Source organism: Balaenoptera borealis (assembly GCF_965194805.1).
Source record: "Balaenoptera borealis genome assembly, chromosome: 14".
Lineage (NCBI taxonomy): Eukaryota > Metazoa > Chordata > Mammalia > Artiodactyla > Balaenopteridae > Balaenoptera > Balaenoptera borealis.
The window spans coordinates 58093174-58117300 of NC_138875.1; the positions used below are offsets into that span (position 1 = coordinate 58093174).

General features: G+C 42.3%; 1 protein-coding gene and 1 long non-coding RNA gene across 17 annotated transcripts in view; one reads left to right on the plus strand and one right to left on the minus strand.

Moving 5' to 3' along the window:
* The window catches only part of LOC309610605, a 716737-nt gene that overhangs the window by 649782 nt on the left and 42828 nt on the right, over window positions 1–24127 (plus strand). The gene's annotated exons all lie outside the window — the stretch shown is intronic.
* The window catches only part of EPB41L3 (erythrocyte membrane protein band 4.1 like 3), a 223328-nt gene that overhangs the window by 13505 nt on the left and 185696 nt on the right, over window positions 1–24127 (minus strand). For 9 of the 16 annotated variants that reach the window (XM_082353502.1, XM_082353508.1, XM_082353507.1 and 6 more), the window contains exons 9-16: window positions 22791–22943; window positions 18584–18681; window positions 17702–17877; window positions 14277–14497; window positions 4783–4836; window positions 1705–1740; window positions 1454–1519; window positions 803–994 (exon numbers count right to left, since the gene is read on the minus strand). In XM_082353502.1, the coding sequence (XP_082209628.1) occupies window positions 803–994; window positions 1454–1519; window positions 1705–1740; window positions 4783–4836; window positions 14277–14497; window positions 17702–17877; window positions 18584–18681; window positions 22791–22943 (996 nt within the window). The remainder of the gene's footprint in view (window positions 1–802; window positions 995–1453; window positions 1520–1704; window positions 1741–4782; window positions 4837–14276; window positions 14498–17701; window positions 17878–18583; window positions 18682–22790; window positions 22944–24127) is intronic. The other 7 variants (XM_082353500.1, XM_082353497.1, XM_082353503.1 and 4 more) reach the window with 3 other exon arrangements.

Consider the following 24127-nt stretch of genomic DNA (forward strand, 5'->3'; position numbering starts at 1 on the left):
AGAAAGATGCCGTTTTAAAAAACTACTTCTTTTGAAAGACAGATAAAGTAAGATGGTGTGTAGCAGATGACAGCAAGATTAGTACCACTGCCACTGTGGGTCCCACACGATGGGAGCCTTGAAGTAACACCAGCTGAATCCTCTATCTTGCTGTACAATTAAAGAGCGATTTCCTACATGGAAGACTTACTCAAAAAGACATTCTGGCCTTTAGTTTCCCTATTAAAAACCAAATAAAAACTGATTATAAGTCATAATATAATATACATGTTTATATATATAAATCAGTTAAAGTAACCAGTTTTTTAAAAAAAATATATATATGCTATAAATAAAAATGAAATAAAAAACTGAGTACACCCGTAAAAACCTGGTGTAGTGGTCCCAGAGTAAAGTATGCCCTGAAATGTTATCAACTTCAGAACACTGTTTAGTCAAACATTAGACAATCTCAATAGGCCTCATCTTGCAATTGATGAGAAACAGTCATGAATTTTCAAGGCATTTCCTAAAGCAGCGGAAGTACATTCAGAAAAACTGTTGGTTCATTAATACAGTAGGTCAATGTCTCCCAGCTGTGAATCTAGAATAAGCAGATCTGAACCAGAGTTTCCTTGTTCATTCCAAAGCACCATGGGATGCGATTACTCACTCCTTGGCCGCCTAACATTGTACTGGCTATACACAGGCAAGGGGTGAGATTCTCTACTCAGAAGCCTGCCACATCCTTTCCCTGCAGACCCTGCAGAGGAGCGAGGCTAGTGAACAGAAGACAAGTGCAACCCAAAGCCTGAATACCGACCTCTTCAGGTACTAGCGGCTCGATCATGGGTGCCTCCTCTTGCCGGGCGGCTAGTCGCACAGGGGAGGTGGAAAGCCTCTTTTCCCATTCGTTCGTGATGGCAGTGTCCGTGGAGGTTTCTAAAAAGGTTCTTTTCAGCTCACTAATATTGGTCTGATGTTTCATCAGGTCATCTTGGGTTTTATCTAGCTCCTATATTCAGAACATGAAGAATCCAACAGTGAACATTTTACGTGTGTTTTCCTTTCTGCGTGCTCTCTCTCGTTTTAAAAGTTGTCATTATCTCATGAGTAGTCAAAATAAAAGAATTCTGATCAGGGCTCATGACACTACCACAAACACTCTGGTGAAAATGTGATATTTCTGAGGGAAAACAAAATCTAGTTCACGCAAGCATAAAAACCAAAAGTTTCAAAGGTCAGCTGTTAAGAGTGTAATTCACATGGAACCAGAGAATTAAAATAAATACACACGCAGGAAAGGGGATCTATGTCTAGGAGAGAGGAAGGAATCAGAGGAAGCCGAGAAGTCAACCGCACGTATTCACAGGTGAGAACACACCCTTCATGCATCATGGTACGAGCCCACAGGTTAAGCCACCAAAGGAAAACCAACACACACAAGCATGCACTGGTATATACCAATACCAACCTCTAACATAAGATTACTATGTTTGACATACACATTTTCACCCTTTATTCGCTTAATCAGACTATTCTGAAAAAAGTGGAGAAGAAAGGAAAGTAAGGGACACGATAGTCACATGAACAAGTGTCGTCCTTCACACTGCACCAACACACAGTCACCACCTCGGAGCATGCTGCAAGATCTGCACACCGCAGACAAACAACGACTTATCACACGCTGGTTTCTGCTTTTGTGTTTGATTTTGAATTTTCTACCTGTGCCTTGAGCTCTGCATCTTCCTCCTGGTCCGACTGCCAGCATCAAGAGAGAGTGGGAAATAAAGTCTTACCATGCCATCGACTCTAAGATCGAAGGATGGGTCTACATAAGCCAGCTACATGGGGGCGCTAGTTTGCTCTTATGTGAGAAGACATTTCTTTCTTATATATAAACCACAACGTTCTCACACACAGATTATGAAGCTTAATAAGAAGACAGGAGCAAAAGATTCCTTGCCCCATGGGTCTTTGACATTTTAGCCTGGACACTTCCAAGCGCGATGAGCCCACACGTGTGCTTGGGAGGTGACAGCTAGGACTTGGGGGGGCTGTCCTTAAAGGACGTTAGCAACGGTTCAGGAAGTGGAGGCAGACAACATCGAAATTAAAATTCACAAAAACGGCTATGAATATCCAATGATGAGAGCTCCCTTGGAGTGTAGGTGTCCTCACAATAATCCTATGAGGTTAGCTATTATGATCCCCAATTTGTAGACCAGAGAACTGAGGCACAAAGAACGTAACACAGAGGTTCCCACATTAAAAAATTTCTTGGAACTTTGAATTTCTTGAACCCACCTACTTAAAAACAAATTTGGGAGAGAAGAGGGCTGATACGGATGGGGTAAGTGAGGAAGTTAAATAGACTCCCATCAACTACAAAAATCAACTATAAGACGTGGTCCAGAGTGAAATTATGGGTGACAAGTGGGTGATGCCAGAGCACATGGCCTTCAGCAAATGGATCACTTGGTCTGGGTCTCAATAGGGACCAGACTGTCTAACCTGCACGCCCCACCCTGCACTGCTGTTACACTGGCTCCGGAAAAAAGAGAAGGGGAAGCGTTTATAAGAAGCGTTAGAGGGCCGGAGGCATGCTGATTCTACAGAGGTGGTGGGTTCATAGCTCTTCATTTTATTTTTAAGCTTCATAACCTACCTATGTTATACGTCTTCGTTTGCATGCTTCAAATGTTGTATAACAAAGTTTAAAACTGCTAGAGAAATTTATAGTATTTTTTTTTCTCATAGCTGAGTCATTTTTTTTTAACATCTTTATTGGAGTATAATTGCTTTACAATGCTGTGTTAGTTTCTGCTGTACAACAAAGTGAATCAGCTATATGTATACCTATATCCCCTCCCTCTTCCCCCCGCCCCATCCCATCCCTCTAGGTCGTCACAGAGCACAAAGCACAAAGCTGATCTCCCTGTGCTATGTAGCAGCTTCCCATTAGCTATCTATTTCACACACGGTAGTGTATATATGTCAATGCTACTCCCTCAAACAAATACCGTATATTAACGCATATAGATGGAATCTAGAAAAATGGTACTGATGAACCTAGTGGCAGGGCAGGAATAGAGACGTAGAGAATGGACTTGTGGACACAGGGAGGGGGAGGGGAGGAGAGGCTGGGATGAATTAAGAGAAATTTAAAGTAGTAGTATTAAAATATTTTTCATTTACAGCATACCTTAGGATTACAATGAAATTTACTGAATGTATCAGTAGCTACGTATAACTAATTCTTACAAAATTAAGATGCAATTGTTATATTTGGTGTAGAAAATGATTACCTTGTAATCACTTTATATTTGATTGCTTATAAGAACCAGGATGATAGTTTTACAGTATTATCTCTAAATTAAAAAATGATGATTTCCAAACTTTGAACTGAACTCTGGCATTTCCAAAGGAAGAAACAATTAAACTCCATTTTGAAATGTTTTTCTGAACATATTTTCAATGAAGTGATGTATAGATACTACCTGTAACATTTTTAGTTCTTCCTAAATACCCAACTAGAAAATATTGTTATGATTGGATAATGTAAAAAACAACCTAATGTTAAACACTATCACAAAGTAAAAAATAAATTCTGTTAGCACTTTAGGAAATGAACATCTTGACTTCCATTACTATAGATAAATATTGTTTTTACAGAAATTTTAATTAGTTACTGGTAGAGAAGATTTAAAAAACAACGTAAGCCATACACATATTTAATGAACCCTAAAGAATTAACAAAGGATAAATAAGAGCATAGTATCACTGGTCAATGTGATAATTTTTTTTCCAATAAAGTACTGACAGTAATTTGTTAATTTTCTTTTCCTTGGAAAATTCATTTCTTCTGAGTGACCCAGACTACATCCAGGCTATGAAAAATGAGTTAAGAGAAGTATTATAATTTTTTTTTTTTTTTTTAAATAGAGGATATCATGGCCAGCTGATTTTTGTTTTTTTTTTTTTTTTAATTTTATTTATGGCTGTGTTGGGTCTTCCTTCCCGTGCGAGGGCTCTCCCCAGCCATGGCAAGCAGGGTCCACTCTTCATCGCGGTGCGCGGGCCTCTCACTATCGCGGCCAAGAGAAGTATTATAATTTTAACAAGCATTTTGACCATTTGGGATTTTAAAGTATATCTGTATCTAGTCAATAAGCTAATTACATAAATTATACCACCCACCCCCAATTATGGCTATCATGCATAAACATCTGGGATAAGGGAATACATTTTAAAAAAAATATACACACTACTGCATATAAAATAGATAACTAATAAGGACCTACTGTATAGCACAGGGAACTCTACTCAATACTCTGTAATAACCTATGTGGGAAAAGAGTCTAAAAAAGAGTGGATACATGTGTATGTATAACTGATTCACTTTGCTGTACACCTGAAACTAACACAACATTGTAAATCAACTCTACTCCAATAAAAATTTTTTAAAAAGTACTACCAATTTAGCCAAGGGTTCTCAAAATGTGACCCTGAAATGGATAGAGTCACTGTCACCTGGGAACTTGTCAGAAATGCAAATTCTCCAGTCCTACCCCAGACCTTCTTCTGAATGAGAAACAGGAGGATGGGACCCTCCAGATGACTCTGATGCAGGCCAGAGTTTGAGAACCGCTGGTCTAGGCAGTAGAATATATTTAACTCCGACTGTTAAAAGTAGAATTTATCTCCACTCTAAAAGGCAATATGCAAAGTTCCTAAACGCAGAACCAGCCTGCAGAGCATTTCTGTTAGGCAACGGGCGGCACCCACAGTGACTGTACCAACCTCAGTGGCGGTGGTTTCCCCATCGGCTGCAGTGTCCGTGCGCTCACTGTCGGTCTGTGGATCACAGAGGTGATCAGGTTCCAGGAGGAAGGCAGGAAGAGAAAACAAACCATCCGGTCAAGCGGGCCTGCCCGGGTCCTACATTTCAGTCCCTTTTTCTGTGATCTGTATCGCACTACCTTCCCACAAGAATGCAGGTTCCAACAAAAGCAAAAGAAAGGCCAGAGCTAGGTTCCATCAGCAGAGACACTCAGAGGAAGACCAGAGGCACACGGCCTGCGCAACCACAGGACGTGTATTAGCCAAGCTGACATGTCTGCTGCCGTGTCATTCTTTCCCCCATTTTTAACTGAAACCCCGAGAAAGAGCTCCTAAAAATGTTTAATGCAAATAAAATTGCTGTTTATATATTTTTAAAAAAATTCTAGGAATAGGTCACATTTGAAAAGTAACAACATGTCAAGTTAAATAAAAAGCTACTATTAACAGTCACTGGACTTTCAGCCCCTCATTTATACCATTTTGGTAATTTGCATCCATCTAAGACCATCAGGCTGTCTGCATTACCTTTTAATTATAAAAAGCACATGCCAGTGACTCACAGGCATATGTTTTATACACGAAAAATGTAACTCAATTCTCAAGTAGGATTGCTAACTAGATATTTTTAAGACTATATGTTGTTTATTTCGTCCCACCCTCCAATAGAAAGAGGTACAGAGAAGTATGTAATTAAATATCTCGTTCCAAAATAAACATTCAAATGAAGCAAATAATAATAGTAGTAATGAAAAATAAGGAGAGAAGGAGGGAGAGAGACATCTACTTGGACACAAATAAAACAAAGCACAGCATTTGACAGAGCCTAGGTTTTCAAGGGAGAATTACAATAGTAATTTCAAGACTGACTTTTAATCTGTTTTTATAGTGGTTTATGATTTAAAACAAAAACTCTTTTTTTCTGGAGGAGAGACGAGCCACAGCCATTGAAATTGGGACATCTCAACGTCCTATATAATATTAACTGACTTTCCCTTCTCAACTCAAACTAGTCATTATTAAAAGTCTCTCGAGCAAAGCTGTGCGATTAGTAATTTGTCAACAAAAATCGAAACTGGGGACTCTAAGGTTGTGAATCTGCCTCTTAAAATAATCTCTCACTGCAAAGACCATGGATTATCAGCGGGAGGGCTGGGACACTGCTCTTTATGTCTACATGACTCTGGCTGGGTTGACTTCTTGATCCTCTCCCAAACTTCATTTTCTATATTCCTAAAAGAAATGGAGTTGGAACTCATGCTTGGCGTGTGCACCTGAGGTCTCCATCCTGGCAATCTGCTCCCGTGCCTAAGAGGGAAATCCTTTTCAGTAGGTTGGTAAAGAAAGCATGCTGAGTGCTTTCACGATCTGACCACCTTGGCAACACCTGGAGGGGGGTGGCTATTAATTTTCTTATCAGGGTGATCACTGCTAGGGCATTAGCATGGCTTCACCAACTGACAGTCTAGGGCAAGGCCAGTTTGATTTAGGAAGAGAAGCAGGTCCCTGGTTCAAGGGTATGGGATAACCCGAGGAAATCTTAGGCTTTCAAGAACAAGTAAGAATGACTTGGGCTCAGCATGCCAACTAGTTTTGTCAAAGGCTTCGAAAGTTGTTGAAAGTATTTCTCCTCCTACTTTGATTATTTCCCTTATGGCTTTAGAATTCACTTCAGCAGCTTTCCAGGCATCTTGGCGGTGGAATTACCACCATGGTTAAGAGTGAGGGGGTCTCAGGACAGACTGATATCAGCTCAAATCCTTGCTATTTATTTAACTCTGTGGCACAGGGGGCAGGTTTCATATTTTAATCCCAATTTCCTTCTTGGAAAATGGGGAAAATCATAGCCCTAACTGTATCAGGTAACGGATACTAAGTCTTTACGCAATGCCTGACACAGCTAAAAATGCCTATAAAAATCATAAATATTGATATCAACACAGTATTTCCTAATTATTGCTATTATTTTTCCTAGCTATACACAAATAAATAGCAGCTTAGGCTGCATCTAAACTCCCTCAACCTCCTACTCAGCACCTAGTCAGTCAGTCATTCAACAAACATAGTGCCTGATCAATAAACAGTTAATGACTGAAGTAATAAAGGCTGAATAAAGTAGCTTTTATAGCAACTTTTATTTATATAATATCCTATGTCTAAGCAAAACTGCAAAATGTATGGCATGCCATGGACTATCATATAATGTGTTTACACGATTTAAAATGTTAAATCAGGTGATCAATCTTTTCCTCCAGATTTCATCCATCTCCTTTTTTGGTATTATCAAAAAATTCTTCACAAGTTGGCACATGATTACGGTGAGCTAAATTCATCTTATGTCTCTGGACAGATGTAGATGATTTAGCATTCGGCCCCTCCTTATTTGACCAAAATTCTAGAAGGACAAATGAAAAAAAAAATAGCCAACAGCTCTGTAGTTTGAAATGATTACAGCTTTCTGCGCTGGGTTTCACTCTTGAGAAGGGCTGGGACTAATTAAGCCACTACCACACGTGACAGATGTAAGCAGTGATGATAAAATATTTAAAAAGAATCAGAGTCATTAGTGATTTTGCAAAACCAAAGTGACAGAGCTGAACCGTATGTTACAAAGTCACCCGGTTTAGCTGCCAAAGCACTTGAGGCCCAGGGAATAAAACAGGCCGTGTCAACAAATGGCGAGTGTTTTTTTTTTTTACCTGAATGACCTACATCTGAGTTCTCTAGCTCAGCTTGAACCAGAGCTCACAGCTCTTAACACGTGGGGTTGAGACGACATTGAACAGATGGCCAAATACAAAGTCATGTGGCAGGAGAGCCGTCATGGGTGACCGAGGCTGGAGGGGAGGACTCGGAAGGCCGCCTCGGCCAGAGCTGGTTCACGGTCTCAGAGGAGGGTTCACGTGTGGGAAGCACCAGGCACGCGGCCTCCAGCTGGCGAGGAGTAACTGCTGTGATTTGTTTTGCTGATGTAATGCAGACATGCCCAAGTTGAACGTTAATTTTCATGCACTGATTACAACAAGATGTACACCCTGGATTAGGCACAAGATCTGTGTGGTCTGCTACATAAAAGTTCAGTTATTTAAAATGCAGAAAAACATAAAATGGCAATCTTTTCGCCTTCTGTTAGCTTGATGACTAGCTCCATTGCTAAAGGAACAAAGATGTGCAGGTTGGAAACCAGCTAATATTATAAACAGTTTTTGTAGATAATATTGCGTGCGTAATGACTGTAGGTTTGGACCTACGTTATTTGATTATGTTGCTACTATGAGAAACAGTGATATTCAAACCTAGGATTTAGAGTGGTTTTTCTCTTAAAATATTTTCCACGTACGAAAATAGTTACACATAGATAGATTTGGAGCTAAGTCGCAGAGGATCCAAGAACCTTGCAAAGGGCTCTTAGGCAGTATCAAATTGAAAAGCCGAAACTTTTCTTGAGAACATCTTGGAGACCATTCTCACTTTTTTCCTGCTGCTGCAAAGAAACAGTCATAATACCACTAAATATAGATACGTACCTCACAATGCTACCTACTCACAGGTGCAGCTCGGATTACCATTTCTAGCTGAGCACAGAACTGAATAGACTTTCCTTTTTTAGTGTTGCTTTGACTTTGTGATTTTCTTTTTTAATGCTAGGTGTATTGGGTTTGGCTCCTGACACAAAACCCTCCAGAACTGCTGGAGGAGCGGGGGGCAGGCGTAGGCAGGAGGGTGGGTTTCAGCCAGGGGCCTGCTGGCACTTCTGTTCTTTTTCCCTGCGTTCTATTTAAAGGCTGCACAAAGGGAAACCGCTGGGCTGTTCACACGGCAGTGGAGTGGAGGGAAAGGGGAGCAATTAAGAGGAAACACTACCAGCTAGGACGTCACCTCCCCCAATGGCTCGGATGAGGGACGGGGGACTGACAGGCAGCCTGCTTTCACGGATGGAGGCTGAAGGCTCAAGTCCTTTCCTGGTTGCTAGCCGCAGAGGCCCATCCAACTTCCCCAGCCTCACGCTGGAACTGAGAGAATGGGTGCCACCCAACACATGCCTTGGCATTGCTCGTGCGCATGAAATTTCAGCCCATTTTTACAGCGTATAGAAACCTAACAGGAGTCTTTCCTGATTGTGTTTGGAAACTGCTGTTTGCAACTGCTGCTCTTTCTGGTCCTGTTTCTGGCCCTGCCAATGTCCAATGTCACTGAGCGTTTTAAACTGCTCAAGCCCTTCTTTCTGACCCAACACACCCACAGAATTGGGCTCCCCTCATGGCGTAACAATGACGGTCTGGCAATGACGATCAAAGAGCAGCAGGGGCATTTCAGAATCTCCAGGGAGGAGAGGGAGGCATTTACAGTCTTGGAGAGCTGCCCCGAGGGTGATGATGCACCTCGACGGCGGTGCTCTCTCCCACCGCACCTTGAGCACCTTTACCTGGTGCGTATCACCCCTGTGCATCATTACATCAGGGTACATTTTGGTAACTTGCCACCAATCTAGTTGAAAGTTACTCATCTGTCTTCTGTGTCATTTCCTTTATTGAATGAGAACCGAACAGAGCCTTTAACTCGACCCTGAGTTCTTACGTAGCTAACGGGTTATTTATTTACAATTGGCTCACGGCTGAGTCCTTCCCCACCCACTGGAGTCAGTGGGTGGCAGCGCGGCTCCGGGCCGGGCTCAGCCTGCTGCATCCACATGGTGTTGTGCCTAACCCCGGGGCCGGGTCGCATCCCCTGCACACAAAACCTCTGCACAGATTGGCACAGACGATCAATGAGCCTCTGAAAGTAGGACCACTATCGCAGCAGCCGTCTGAGACTCTTTCGGACCGCGGCCCCGAGCACGACAGGGACGTGTGTTCTATGCCGAGGTACACACCTCTTCCTCTGAACTGTCACTCGGGTCATTGTCTAGTGAGGCACTCAAGGAGGCCGCCTTGGGCTCCAGGCAGCAGAGGCACAGAGCCAGAGGGAAGGAGAGAGTGAGGGCGTATGGCACTGAGAAGGAGGCGGAGAGCAGGAAGAAGAAGATGAAGAGGACGCAGGGCACCAGAGAGGGTGAGCGGATGGGGAGGTAATGCTGCAAGCTCTGGGGCAGGAGGTTGCTCTCGGAAAGGCTGGGGAAAGACAGGTAGCCATCGTCATCCAGAAGAGAGGGGAAGGACTCGGGGAGCTGCAAGGAGAAGGAAAACAGGGTGGTCCCTCGGCCCGGCTGCTGTTTGTGGCTAAAAGCCACATCGTGGTTCCCCAGGCACGGCTTCCCTCGGCCGTCAGAGTCCGAGGCGGGCTCCCCGTGCAGGTGCCCGGGGTCTCTGGCCGGCTCGACCCCCGGCGGGGGGTGCCCGTTCTCCTTACACCTCCTGCGGAGCCCTGTGGGAGATGCAGGGGGAGAGCGGGCTGATGGGGGGGAGGGGGAACATGAGTCAGTGCCAAGCCCGGGTGACTGATGTGAGAGAGACAGCGAGAGAGACAGAAAGCAGCGAACAGAGGTGCAAAAGGACAAAAAGAAAACTGCAATTAGTTAATTTTCTTATGGGTACCGAGAAAAAATCGTCAAACAAGAATTTCAGCACTAGGGTTGTTTGTGAATTTTAAAGTATTCAAGCTGCATGCCAACGCTACCACGAATGGCCATCGTTTTCCCATTAGACCCTCAAGTCAAACATAGGGTGGGCTTGAAAAAAAAAAATCAGAACCGAAGATATCTGTGGGTAATCTCAGTGACTACGTTTCATGTGATCCAAAACTTCTGTTTAGACCAACAACTCTAGAAATTTTTAGGATGCTGAGAGCAAATGCAACTCTCTGATAACTTAAAACCAAGACTTTCAATAACTTCTCCTAATCTCCAGCTACCAGATCTGTTACTAGGGTTCAGTTGGGTTAAAATGACAATGAATCCAATTTTTGATGATTAAAAACAAAATCTCTAGCATTACTTTTCCTTGGTTAGTCAGTTACAGCCAAAGCAGGTGGGTTTCCAAATCAAGAAGTTTCTGACCCCACTCCTACCCGTAAGCAGCTCCAATCAGGAAATTCCACAGTGAACACCTACCTTACCTCTCCATAAAGCACCGAGGCTCTTTCGAAAACTCCTATTTTGGCTCCGTTACCCATAATGTACACGGGGGAGCTTAAAGAAGTGGTTTCAAACAAGCTAACTAGCAAAAAAGAATGCGTTTTCTTGTGATGCGGTTTATCAGCATTTCCTTTGTATTACTTGTGGTCCATAAGTAATAGAAAGATACAATTTCCCCACCTTCCGGTTTTTCTTAGAGGAGCGGTAGGCTTAAGCTGCCTGGTTTGAGTCCATAAGGGGACGATCAAGGCAGGCATCCCCACAAAAGTGCTCCTGGGGAGGGGCATGCAGGCTTCTGCAGGGCACGTAAGGTTCTTTACACCCTTCCTGGTCCCCGCAGTCTCCGTGACCACAGCCAGCTTTCTCTGCAGGTGGTGGAGGGATGCTGAGCGAGAGGGGTGGGAGAGGCAAGCAAATGCCAAACAGGACCCAGGGCCAGCGTGGAAGCTGCTACAGCCGAGTTCAAGACAAGGTCACCTGGAGCCTGAAGATGACTGAACTTCTCCTCGTGCGAGTGTGTGTCTGTGTGTGTGTGTGTATCTGTGTGTGTACACACATGCGTGTTTCTGCCTAGTGTCCTGAGAGCATGGACATTATCTGGCCTGCTTTGTGACGGTTATCCAACCCTGACTTGGTAAATATAGAGACAGAGGGTAAGAAAATGCACAAATAAAATTATACCATGGATCTAGTAGAATGTAGAAGTGTCTCTTTTTCGGTATCAGACAAGTATGTCTTTTCCTAATACTCACATCTGACGTTAAACGCTGTGTCTTAAACAAGACCCTGCACAAATCCCACTGAGCTGAGGATAATGTACCAGTTAGAAGCCGCCTTCTGCCTGTGGAGGCTGCCCCGTCACCTGGGGTGATCGTTAGTGGGGAAACACACCTCCTCTCAAAGGAATCTAGGGACCAGTCGCTTAAGAACTATTTTCAGTAATACATTTTCATCTTGGTTAAAAAATGAGCGCCCTCGGTCTTCCCTGGTGGCGCAGTGGTTGAGAATCTGCCTGCCAATGCAGGGGACACGGGGTCGAGCCCTGGTCCGGGAATATCCCACATGCCGCGGAGCAACTAGGCCCATGAGCCACAACTGCTGACCCTGCGCGTCTGGAGCCTGTGCTCCGCAACAAGAGAGGCCGCGATAATGAGAGACCCGCGCACCGCGATGAAGAGTGGCCCCTGCTCACCGCAACTAGAGAAAGCCCTCGCACAGAAACGAAGACCCAACACAGTCAAAAATAAATAAATAAATAAATAAATAAAAATTTAAAAAGAGCTATGTCATTTAAAAAAAAAAAATGAGTGCCCTCTACGTTACTTTTTGAAGATAGAGAAGAATGAAATGACGGCTTAATCTTCCATGTTGCTGATTAAGTGGTTTTTAGAGCTGCTTTTTTTTTTTTAATTAATTTTATTTATTTATTTTTTGGCTGTGTTGGGTCTTCATTGTTACGCCAGGCTTTCTCTAGTTGCGGTGCGCAGGCTTCTCATTGCGGTGGCTTCTCTTGTTGCAGAGCACGGGCTCTAGGCACGCGGGCTCAGTAGCTGTGGCTCATGGGCTCTAGAGTGCAGGCTCAGTAGTTGTAGCGCACGGGCTTAGTTGCTCCGCGGCATGTGGGATCTTCCCGGACCAGGGCTTGAACCCGCGTTCCCTGCATTGGCAGGCAGATTCTTAACCACTGCGCCACCAGGGAAGCCCTAGAGTGGTTTTTAAAGACAGCTTTGCAGTGGGGGAGATGTAGACGCCCTTCAGCTCCTTCAGCACAAGGCCTCGGCCACGGCCTCTCAGAAGGCATCAGGGTCACAGTGCTGGCGTCTCAGAGGCTCCGACTCTAAGAGCACAGTCTTCTTGGTCTTTCTAGTCTCGCATGGCATAAATGGCACCAAGTGATGCTGGCTTAGGGCTCCATCTCATGTAAACAAATCACTGATCTTTTAAAATCAAACAAAGTGGGACTGGATCGTTTTTGGAGCAAACGACAAGTCATTTACTTTTATGGGGCACTTAATCATATTTACACATCCCTCAGAATGGAGTTTTGGCCTGGGCGACTTCCAGAAATCATGGGACACATTGGCTTTTCAAGGATATCATCTTCTGATCGTGACCTAGTTAGAACCCGCCTTAACTGAAGAGCGTAAAAACAAAATTCAGAACAAAGTGCATTTTAACAGCAAAAGTGATCCAAATATCCTTCCATTATGTCCTATCCTGTTTTTATTTTTGTGTTTGGCAAATAAATAATCTTACCATAAAAAAGGATGATGGATTGGGTCATTGGGATAGTCTAACATAAACAGAACGATGATACGTTTGCCAATCTGCCCATTTAGAGGTCACTGTTAAATTCTTATCCAAAGGAGCATTTTTCTACAGAGTCCCAGCTGATTCTCTGCCCTGTATCCTGCATTTGAAGAGCCTATGTGCGAAAGAGCACTTTTGAATCAAATTTACCTAATTTTTAGCATAACCTCTAAGTTATACGGCATTTTTATTCTGCTGTTTCCTTTCACTCTGTACTCTGTACATTCCAAGACCCACTCTTGTTTTTCCATTATTATTATGTATAAACCTCCCAGTGTGTTCTTTGACTTTTAGGGAGCTGCTCTGTGACATACAAAACCCCGAACCAGAAGCAGGTTGTCTACATGTTTTTTGACTTTCATTTTCCTGAAAAGTTGCTTCATAGTGATGGACCTCCAGAAATAAACATAATATTTAAAAATAAATTGACTTTTGGATGAAATGAAGTGACCAAGTTCAATGAATAAAACACCCTGGAGAAATTACTGCCAAGTTCGCCCTCCGTCTTCCCTTGCAACCTTCGGCCTTAATATCCCTTTTCCAAAACACATCCACTGGCTACTTTGATGATTAGGTTAAGATGATAAGACTGAGAGAGAGAAACAGTGGAAACAGTGTATAAGTACGCAGGCTGTGGTCACTCAGCTACCTGCAGTCAGAAGAAGGGCAAAGCAATTACTGTGCATCTAGACAAATACACAGCCCTGGGTAGGAGGATGGGGCCAGAAACAAAGAAAACAGCTTTAGTGACAGTTCCGAATTGTGGGCCCAAACAGAAAAGTGTAATTCACTACCAAACGTATTTTTAAGATCTACAGACAGGACAGCTGTTGAAAGTCTCACGTAGCACCTGAGCTGTTCAATAAGAATTTCCCGAAAGTTAGAAAGGGCTTTTGCAGAGGAAAAGTGTTGACAGAGGACATAACTAATTTAAAAATTGACAACATGAAGGTGACTAATGCTGAGATATGAATTAGCCTAAGTCTTATTCACATTCCTGGCTTACGTCCTCAGTCTCATTCAGGAGTTCTTTAGAGAGTGCACAGGTCGGGGAGACAGCGGGGAGATGTACCTTTCCCTCGGGCCGTACGGCAGCGACTGGTGTGGCTTCCTCGCCCTTTTGCCGTCTGTCCTCTTCCTCGTCCCGCTCCTCCTCTGCCTTTTTCTCCGGAGTCACAGTGGTGATCAAGTTGGTCTGAGAGATGCCCTTTGTTGTTATGTACTGGCCAGTACCAACCTCTGCAGCAGACACAGAATCCTTCACGTATATTTCATGGTTTTCATTCACTGATGCTAAAAGCAAATACAATTGGAGAAATAAAGACCAAAATAGTTAAGTCAGAAGACAGACGGACGCCACCGATTGCTCCCATTACAGAAAAAAATACCCCCATAAAATGCCAGGTTTCTCTTCAAAAGACAGGTCAGTCCTGCAGGTACTCTCATCTAAGCAACGCCACAGATTCATCTTTCTATGTCACCCATAACTGCGTTTAAGCGTGATTTCAATGCTCATCTCTCAAAGCCACCAGAATAATTTCCATCCACTCTCAGGCTCTCGGGTGAGGACACGTGTGAGGGTGGAGGTGAGCGGAAGGATGGGGGGCTGAGTGGCCACCGAGGCTGTTACCCACAGAGTAACAGGCGGGGCACCAGCACCAGACACTTGGGGCAAGTTCCACAACTAACAGCAGACAGACAACTGCCCTAGTGCACTTGACTTTAAACAGAGCTTTGGAAGTGCCCCTCATTAGGGAGCACTGAAATGCTTTTTTATTATTATTACTATTACTACTGCTGTTAGTGCTTGGAAAGTCTATCACTTCTACAATATAAAAGCTACATAAGTAATTATGAAAAGTAACCATCTGGGCAGAGATTATAGAATTCAGATGGCAACTCTGTTCAACTGAAGTGCAGAAATGTTTTAACTTCTACTGTGCTTTAAAAAGACTACCACGATATGCATACATTCATTCATCTCCAGTATTTTGGGAAAACAAGACAAACGTTGCTAATGAAATTCATGCAAGTGCAAAGCACGCAAACGTAAGAGATGTAACACCCAGCCTTTCGTCCCAGCTAAAATGTCTTAGTGAAAGAGATGCTTAATTTAGTTAGATTTTTGAAATTTGGTACTCATTCTTTTAGGTTTTAGGTACCATAAAATTTACTGAAATTTAGAAAGGCTGCTTTTCAAATCATAGGCAAAATTTAATCTGCTTTCATATTTTAGGAAGTTTAAAACATAAATGTAAGAAAAAACTCTGAAATCCTTTGAATAGTAAACCATTTTACTAAAATACCTTCACTAAGATATTTTAACATCTCTTACTGATGATGAAAAAGCTCATATGAGACACAGTTTCCTAAAAGGCTTGTTAGGCTGTTCTAACAGAAGATGCAACCTTGCAAAAAGCAGTTTCTATTCCAACATGCAGCCATGGCCCCCCCGAGCAGCAGCACTGAAAACATACGAGAATTGGCAGGACCCCAAAGAGTGAGAGACAACACATACTAACATCACTTTTGGGCAGGGAGAGAGAGACAGCATGGAATTAGTACACTGATTTCACAATTGTCTTCTCAGCAATCATTATCACACAGAAGGTCACAAGGAAAACAACATTCACAACAAATGTGTCCCCTTGGGTTCACATCGCAGGACAGAGTGGATGACATTCAGGGGAAAAAAGCTGTGATTCTACACAAGTTCCTCCAACACTGACTTAGAGAACACACACTAGTTTACACAGACTCTTCCAGGAAGAGGAGATGAGGCACCGCCAAAAGAAAGTGTCACTGTCAATGTGAATTTTTCAGTACCTTAATCTGACTCAAAACGGTCCTAATAAACAGTTTTTCCCAAAAGTTTGGCTCTCAGAGATTCTAAAAACGGGACATTGTTACAGAAGGTAGAGAATGGTTAAGACTGACTTCCTAGGCCAGCTCACAAAAGCCTAAAGAATGATTATCAATATACCTACTTGAGATCATTAATGACTACATCTGTAACAAGACTGCTTTCACCTACATCTTATTCACTCTTCGCAACAACCTGTCAGAGGAGGACTTGATCCCGCCTTACAGATGACGACTAAAGCTGGGACCTGCAGATACTACATCATCCACTCACCGCTGTACAGACAGATGGTCTGGACATCGGTCTGAACTTATCTACGCTAGGTGAGCATTCTTCCCACTTCGCTAATATAATTTATAATAACGATACAGCACTAATAACACAATTTTTACTTCCTCTAAGTATCCCTTTGGGACAGTAAAGTCTTTTAAGTCAGGGGATCCAGGGAGTTTGCTGCCCCACAAGCCACATCGGGGTTTGGAGAAATGGAAGGAAGAACTGAGACCCCATGGTGAGTGGGCAGCAAAAAACGTCAGGAGGGAGGTGATACCAGGCACCTGTAACTTTTATTTGTTTCTATTTATGCTTTTGCTTATTATTAAAATTGTATACACATGCTAGAAACTTCTCTTTTTATGTGCCCAGGATAAGTTTCCTATAAAACATCTCACCCCCAAGGTGCTCTGGATTAGGAGGCAGAGGTCTGGCCACAGTCGTGCTCTGGTGTCTGGGGGGAATGGTTCTGGAACCCCTGTGGATAACCAAAATCCACGGATGCTCAAGTCCCTTACACAAAATGGTGTACGTAGTACAGTGAATACAGTTGGCCCTCGGTGTCTGTGGGTTTCACATCTACGGATACAGAGGTTCCGACTTTCCTACAGCTGCCATGTCTTGGAGCAGAAAGCACATCTGCATGTAACTCTGGACAGCCACAGAAAACTGCTCCACAAAACAAACGCCTGCTAAAAACTCATTATTATGCCTTAAAAATGTTACTTAAGTGATTCAGTGACTCTCTCCCTGTGGTACTCACACATCTGACTTAACGGTAGAGAATATTTACACAGCAACGCTTTCCCAGCCCATCTGGTGTAGTAATTAATATTAACCAGGACAATCTCCTTAGAGCCCTTTGCTCTGTTATTTGAATGCCATCCTTTCTATCAGCTATTATTCACCGACTGATAAAAGTCACGTTTTATTCATAACATTTTAAAAGAAACAGAGACAAATCTACTGCACAGTTTTCTTTCGGAAACACATCATCTAAAACAAACCTGATAATCATTTACCATCTACTGAAAAGAGAAACAAATTACTTATAAGTATGTGATTACCATATTTAGAATGAGAGCATCCTTCTCCAAATTCAGGGTACCAGCTTCTGAAAGCTACTTCATTCCCCAAGTACCATTCTTTTGTGTGATTTTATATAAACCCACCAAGAACAGACATTAGACTCACACAGGCACCTTTTTTGGGGGGGTTGGTTAAAATTTGCCACTCAAGCCGAAGACCAACAAGTGCTCTTCCTTTCATGCTATCCCAGAGCACCTACGTCCATCAAAGGCTCACGATGGTTTCACGCGGCTCGGTAGCCACTAGCGATCATTAAGGGGAGCGGTGCCTACCTCCATCCAAGCTGCGAGACATGGTATAACGTTTGCTGGACGAACGTTCGAAGTAAGGGGCTGGGCGGTCTATCAATGCACTAGCTCTTCTGGTTTGGGCTTGTGTCCTGCCACTGTAACGAAACTTGGAACCCAAGGTAAGGAACTTCTTTGGAGGTGCTTCTGGTAACAACAGTCTGGAGATATTAAAGGAAAAACATCAGCAAGACTATTAAGCCACATACTAAGAATGCTAACTTATCACTCTGTTCTGAAAGGTAAAGTGCTTTGTGTACTCAAGGTTGAACCCCCAACCTGTCATTCAGTGAACCTGATTTTATAAGGAAAAAAAAATCACTTCACACAGTGTATATCAACTAGGGATGTTGTAGAGAGGCTAGAAGCAAAACAGGGGTGGAGTTGGACTAGATGAATTTGAACATCCTATGGAACTGGAGAGTCTGTGGTTCTACAGACCTAGAGAGCAATGAAGTAGGTGATGTTAATGAAGAACAGTGATAATTTACTACTTTGTAGACACAAATCTGAGGGCTTTAGTACTTACTGTATGTGGGCAAAGGGGTGCATGGTATTGAAAAGCTACTGAAAGAGTTAAGGAATGGATTGGGCACCTGAAGTGGATGTTCTAGAAGAATAATGAAAAACCACTAAAGATAATGAAGGGGAGACGAGACAGATAAGTATCCAACAAATGAAGGAAAATCCTTCAAATTTAGTCAGAGGTTCTTTTAGGATTTATCAAGAAATCTGGCGGCAACAAACTTGAAGGAATAGAAAGGGATCTTGTGGTCACATTCTTCTTCCCAACAACCTTTTTTCAGTGTAGGTGATTCCAATCATTCTAATTCTTCCTTAGGAAAAACCAAAATGACCTCTACCCACCTGAAAAATGTATGGTGTTCTACACACACTTTCCATAAACGCTTGGCCGCTCTATGGTTGGGCAGCTTAAACCCGATGGTGCTTTCAAATTGTTCAAACTAAATTTAAAAGACATATTGAAGAGGAGAGTGAAGTTTGGAATCATAAATAACATGAAAGCAAATAATATACAAAGTCAAAATACCACCCACAAATTTTTTCTTTACTCCCTAAATCAATTGCTATACACAGATTTCATGCTATACACATTCACTCATTAAAAAAAAAAAATCTCATATCTATCTCCTTAAAATGCTGCAGGTACAGACAACCACATTACGCATGTAGTAAATGTTTCATGTACAAGGATGAATCTTATGAAAACTAAATGCAAAAAAAGAAGAATATTTGTATTCCTTCCAGAGACCAATTTGTCCTGATCTGATTTCTAAGCCTAATCTTCATAGTTTCTCTCTGACATCATGACTTCAGCTGGAACGCACAGAAATGAATAAAATGTTTACAGTCTACAGCATTCTCAGGATGACATTTTCTCCTTGTATCTGGTCTGGAAATATGCACATATCCTAGGTATTTGATGAGTTGGTATCAGATAATGCTGATTTTATTTGTGTATTCTAATACGGATTATCATGTTAAACGCTAACATCTCTCAATATTATACACAGTCGTCCCTCAGTATCCAAAGGGGATTGGTTCCAGGACCCCTGTGGATATCAAAATCTGTGGATGCTCAAATCCCTTACATAAAATAGCATACTATATATGCATATAACTTATGCAACCCTCCCATATACTTTAAATCATCTCTAGATTACTCATAATGCCTAACACAATGTAAATGCTAGGTAAATAGTTGAAATACAATGTGAATGCTACGGAAATAGTTGCCTGCATGCAGCAAATTCAAGTTTTGCTTTTTGGTACTCTCTAGAATTTTTTTTCCCGAATATTTTCACTCCATAGTTGGTTGCATCCACAGGTGCAGAACCCTGGGATAAGGAGGGCCGACTGTATAAGGTCAGGGATTGGGAGAACACATTTTCATATTTTTCAGCATGTAGAGTTCAGATGATACTCCATCAGCCATTTGCTTTTTCAGGGTGAGATAGCTAACTTCCTGAGTACTATATTTTAATATTACTATGGCAGATACTCAATAAATTTTTTTTATTTTATGAAGACAGGATACATCAGGCCACCAGAGGGCAATCATCTTAAACAGTAAAAGGCTTCCCAAAAGAGCTCAAACCCCCCCAGACTACTGGTATAATCGACAGCAAAAGTAATTTATGTGGCAAAGAACCAAGGGGAGGGGTCCTGTGCGAGGTATGTGAACTTTAGCTATTCTGGACCTCTGTTTCTTGTTCATTGAGTGGGACTGGCCAGGAGGAGAAGGGGAAATACATCACGGGTGGCTCTAAATGCAGTTGCCTTCCCCATTTTCTCCCTCTCTCTGACGTTCCTGTCCAGGGACGGTCATGAAACTCACCCCCGTCCAATGGACCCAGTCAACCGACAAGCCAGAGGAAGGGACCTTGACTAAACCATCCTCCATTTATGCATCCTGCATCTCACATGGACGACACGCCATGCTAAGGCCAGGGGTTTTACAGCAGAGTCAGCTAGCTCTTCCCGGAAGAAGCGGGAAGCCGGGAAGATTCCCTTACTGCTCTGTCCTGCTCAGCACAAGGATGAGAGAGATGCCAGCACTTTTTGAACGTTTATCTCTCTCTGTCTCTGTGCTCTGTATCCACTTCTTCCAACCGCTTCAGAGCCTTCGTGCCACCAGTAATTCCTTCTCACTCATTCTTCTCAGCCTATGAATATGGTTGTAAAGAAGGGGGGGGAGAAACAACTTTCTCTGAGCGTGTTTCTGTGGAACCAGAATCACTGCTAAGTGTCAGGAAGGGAAGCCGCTGCTACTTCACTCCTTGCCTTGCTGCTACCCGCCGAGGGCTCTAACTCTTTCCTGAACTCTTACTGCCGCGACAAGACCTGATTGTCAAGTTCAACGCACTTTCCTTAGTTCTCATCCGAGCGCCTCCTCTGTCCCGTCTGGCACTGCTGGTGAACCAGGTTCCCTGAATCTCATCTTCCTTATTTATCATCCATGACTGTTTCTGGCCCTTCTTCTCTTCTCTGGCTGTTTTTCCTCACCTGCCTCTGGTCCTTTTCTGCCTACCCCTCCCTCAAAAAGTGGTATTATCCAGAGTTTGTGTTTTAGCGTTTTTTCCCCTCTAACTTCCTTGTTCTTGGTAATTTCTTCCAGGCCTAAGGCTTTGAATAAAATGTATTATACAGCTGATGACACTGTTTAAATCTTATATTTCTTACTATGCAAGGATCACCCCTCCAAAAATCTGTCCCAAAAGGAATTTCAATCTTTTTGTCTGAAATTCTCCCTTTTTCTCTCTAGTAATATCATCACCATTGACTTAGCTCATGCAAACCCAAAACCCTCTGATTATCCTGGACTCTCTTCTTTCCTCTTTTGATCCTTCCCCCATCCTGTCTCCAGGATCTACTGGTTCTGCCCCTGAAACCTCTCTCTCAAATGTGCTTCTTCCATTCTCTTCCCACAGCCTCTGCCCTAGTTTAGGTCCTATCACATCACATTACTAAGTTGCTGAATTTCATCCCAAAATATCCATCGAGTATGTCACATCCCAGTTTAAAGTTCCCATGGCTCACTATGGTCTCATGATGCACTGCTCCAACTTCCCTTCTGGCCCCTCACAACACCTACGCTCATTTCACGTCTACGGAACATTATCACACTTGCATCGTGATGCTGTAATTTCAAGTGTGTGAGTCTTCTCTGCTAAACAGAAACTCCCTATAGGACAGGAACAAGGTCGTATTTATCTTTCTGTTCTCAATGCCCAACACAGTGCTTGGCAATATATAGATGCTCACTTAATGTTTCATAAATCAAACATATCTTGGTTATAAGTTTAACATGCAATCTTTAGGAAATATTAAAACATGACTTTAATTTCAGATATTTATATGAAAAGCTCGTAGATTATTTCAGTCTTCATAGACAGGTTTGATTTTATATTTACGTTAAACACGATTGCTTACTTTATAGTCTTATTCTTTAAACTTTTTTTGTACTGAGATATAACTGCCATATAGCATTATATTAGTTTCGGATGTACAACATAATGCTTTGATGTTTGTATATTTTGTGAAATGACCACCACAATGAGGCTAGTTAATATTACCACACAAAGTTACAAATTTTTTTTCTTACGTGAGAACTTTTAAGATCTACTCTCTTAGCGACTTCAAATACACAATACGGTGTTATGAACTACAGTCACCATGCTGTACATTATATTCCGTACAGTGATTTTTAAATTGTGTTTTCCACCAGTGGTGAGGTTAATTTTGAAGACAGGAGATAATTCTATATTGTACCAGAAAATGTTCAGAAACTAAATGAGCTGCAGTCTTAGAGCTTCAACTGCCTCCATTATATTAACTATACTAATTAGAACTTGGACATACTTATTATCTATTATGAGAAAACAGCAGATATTTACTAGATATTATGTCAAACCACTAAGGAGGACATAAGTTGACCATGGATGGATGTTTCTGCCTAAGGACCAAGGATTAATTAACAATTTTGATTCTTTCATTAGCCTCTCTGATTGAAAAACAAAGGGGAGAAATACATTAGGCTACAGAACTTGCATAATTTATACCCGGTGTCACTTGTTCTAATCTTTCTTATACTTTGATGCATGTTACCTCTAAGCTATTCCCTTTAGGGTACTATCAGATTTGGAGGACAAGAGAGGGGACACGGAGACAGAACAACAGGACCGATGGGAAGAAATCTGTTCTTCATTCACAAAGAGGTTTAGCAACTAAGAGTTTCTTTTACACCGCAGCTTGAAAAATACAAAACATTACTCATGAATCTTGATTTTCCACTGAAATATGTAAAAAGAAAAGCCTTTCAATTAATGTATGCAGTGGGGAAAAACTAGAACTAGAATAAAAAAGAAGAAGAAAAAAGAAGAGAATACCTTATTACTGTTTATTGGACAAACCTATAATAAGTTCTCTTAGGCGTTTAGCTATAACTCATTATGTCCTGCCATGTTCAGAACGTGTGAGCAGGTAACTTAAATTTTTGTTTGCTCTTTGGTAACTTTCTTCCCAACGTACATGCAAATTGGGGTCTACTTACCTCTCCCGGCCGGATCTTAATGTAAAAGTTGTTCCGTTTGTACGAAATCTTTAGAACCTTTGGCCAGGCAAACCTGTTGATGCGTAGTCGGTCACGATATATCAACAAACCACTTGCACACACTCCTAACATGATTTCAACTCCTTCAGAATCCTGGAAAATGGCAGCAAGAAACGATGGATGAGCATCTCACCTATTTCCATTTATGGTGGGTACACTATTTAAGCCTCCAGGTCAGAACCTATAATTAACTACCTGCAGCTCTAACCTAAATATGAAAAGTACTGTAGCACTTTAAAAAATATTACCACTAAATAATAGCCTTTTGATGAAGATATTTATCACTCTGGAGATTTGTTAGTGTAAACTCTGTTCACCCAGGTATCTTGGACTTACACAGCATGTCCACACTGCACACAGAGAAGGCCACCCAGGTGAAGGTGTGTTAGTAACGGTAACGATCAGAGCCTCAGTTCTTATTACTGAGTGCCAGGCACGGCCCTGACCACTTTACATGCATTGTTAATCTTCACTAGGATAATTCTGAGATAGCTGCTATTATTATTCCCACTTTACAGACAAGAAAACTGAGGCACAGAAAGGTTAAGTGTCCATCCCAGTTGAATATGGGCAGCCTGCTTCCAGGGGCAGGACTTTTAACTAATACGTACACTAACAGAGAGACCCCCATCCTCTCTGATGAGTGTTTTGGGGTTTGTTCCTTTAAAAAGTCTTGATTCTCTCTCTCTCTTTTTTTTTTTAATTTAATTTTTATTATTTATTTATTTATTTAATTATTGGTTGTGTTGGGTCTTCGTTGCTGCGCATGGGCTTTCTCTAGTTGCAGCGAGCGGGGGCTACTCTTCGACGTGGTGTGCGGGCTTCTCATTGTGGTGGCTCCGCCTGTCGTGGAGCACGGGCTCTAGGTGTGCGGGTTTCAGTAGTTGTGGCAACCGGGCTTCAGTAGTTGTGGCGCACGGGCTTAGTTGCTCCGCGGCATGTGGGATCTTCCCAGACCAGGGCTCATTGGCAGGCGGGTTCTTCACCACTGCGCCACCAGGGAAGCCCTTGATTCTCTTTTTGTATACCATTACCGTCAGAGTAAAATTCGAATATACAATAGTCTTTTTAAAGTACGAGCATGCTCCCCAACAGGACCCCAACACACACTCACGCCCAGTGGCGCTCACTTAACCACTTGGCTCACATACATAAATATATGCATTTAATATATTTAATTTAAATATATTTAATTTAAATATATTTAATTTTATATAAATGCATTTAATATATGCATATAGACTTCTTTTAAAACAAAAGTGGGATCATGCTATATT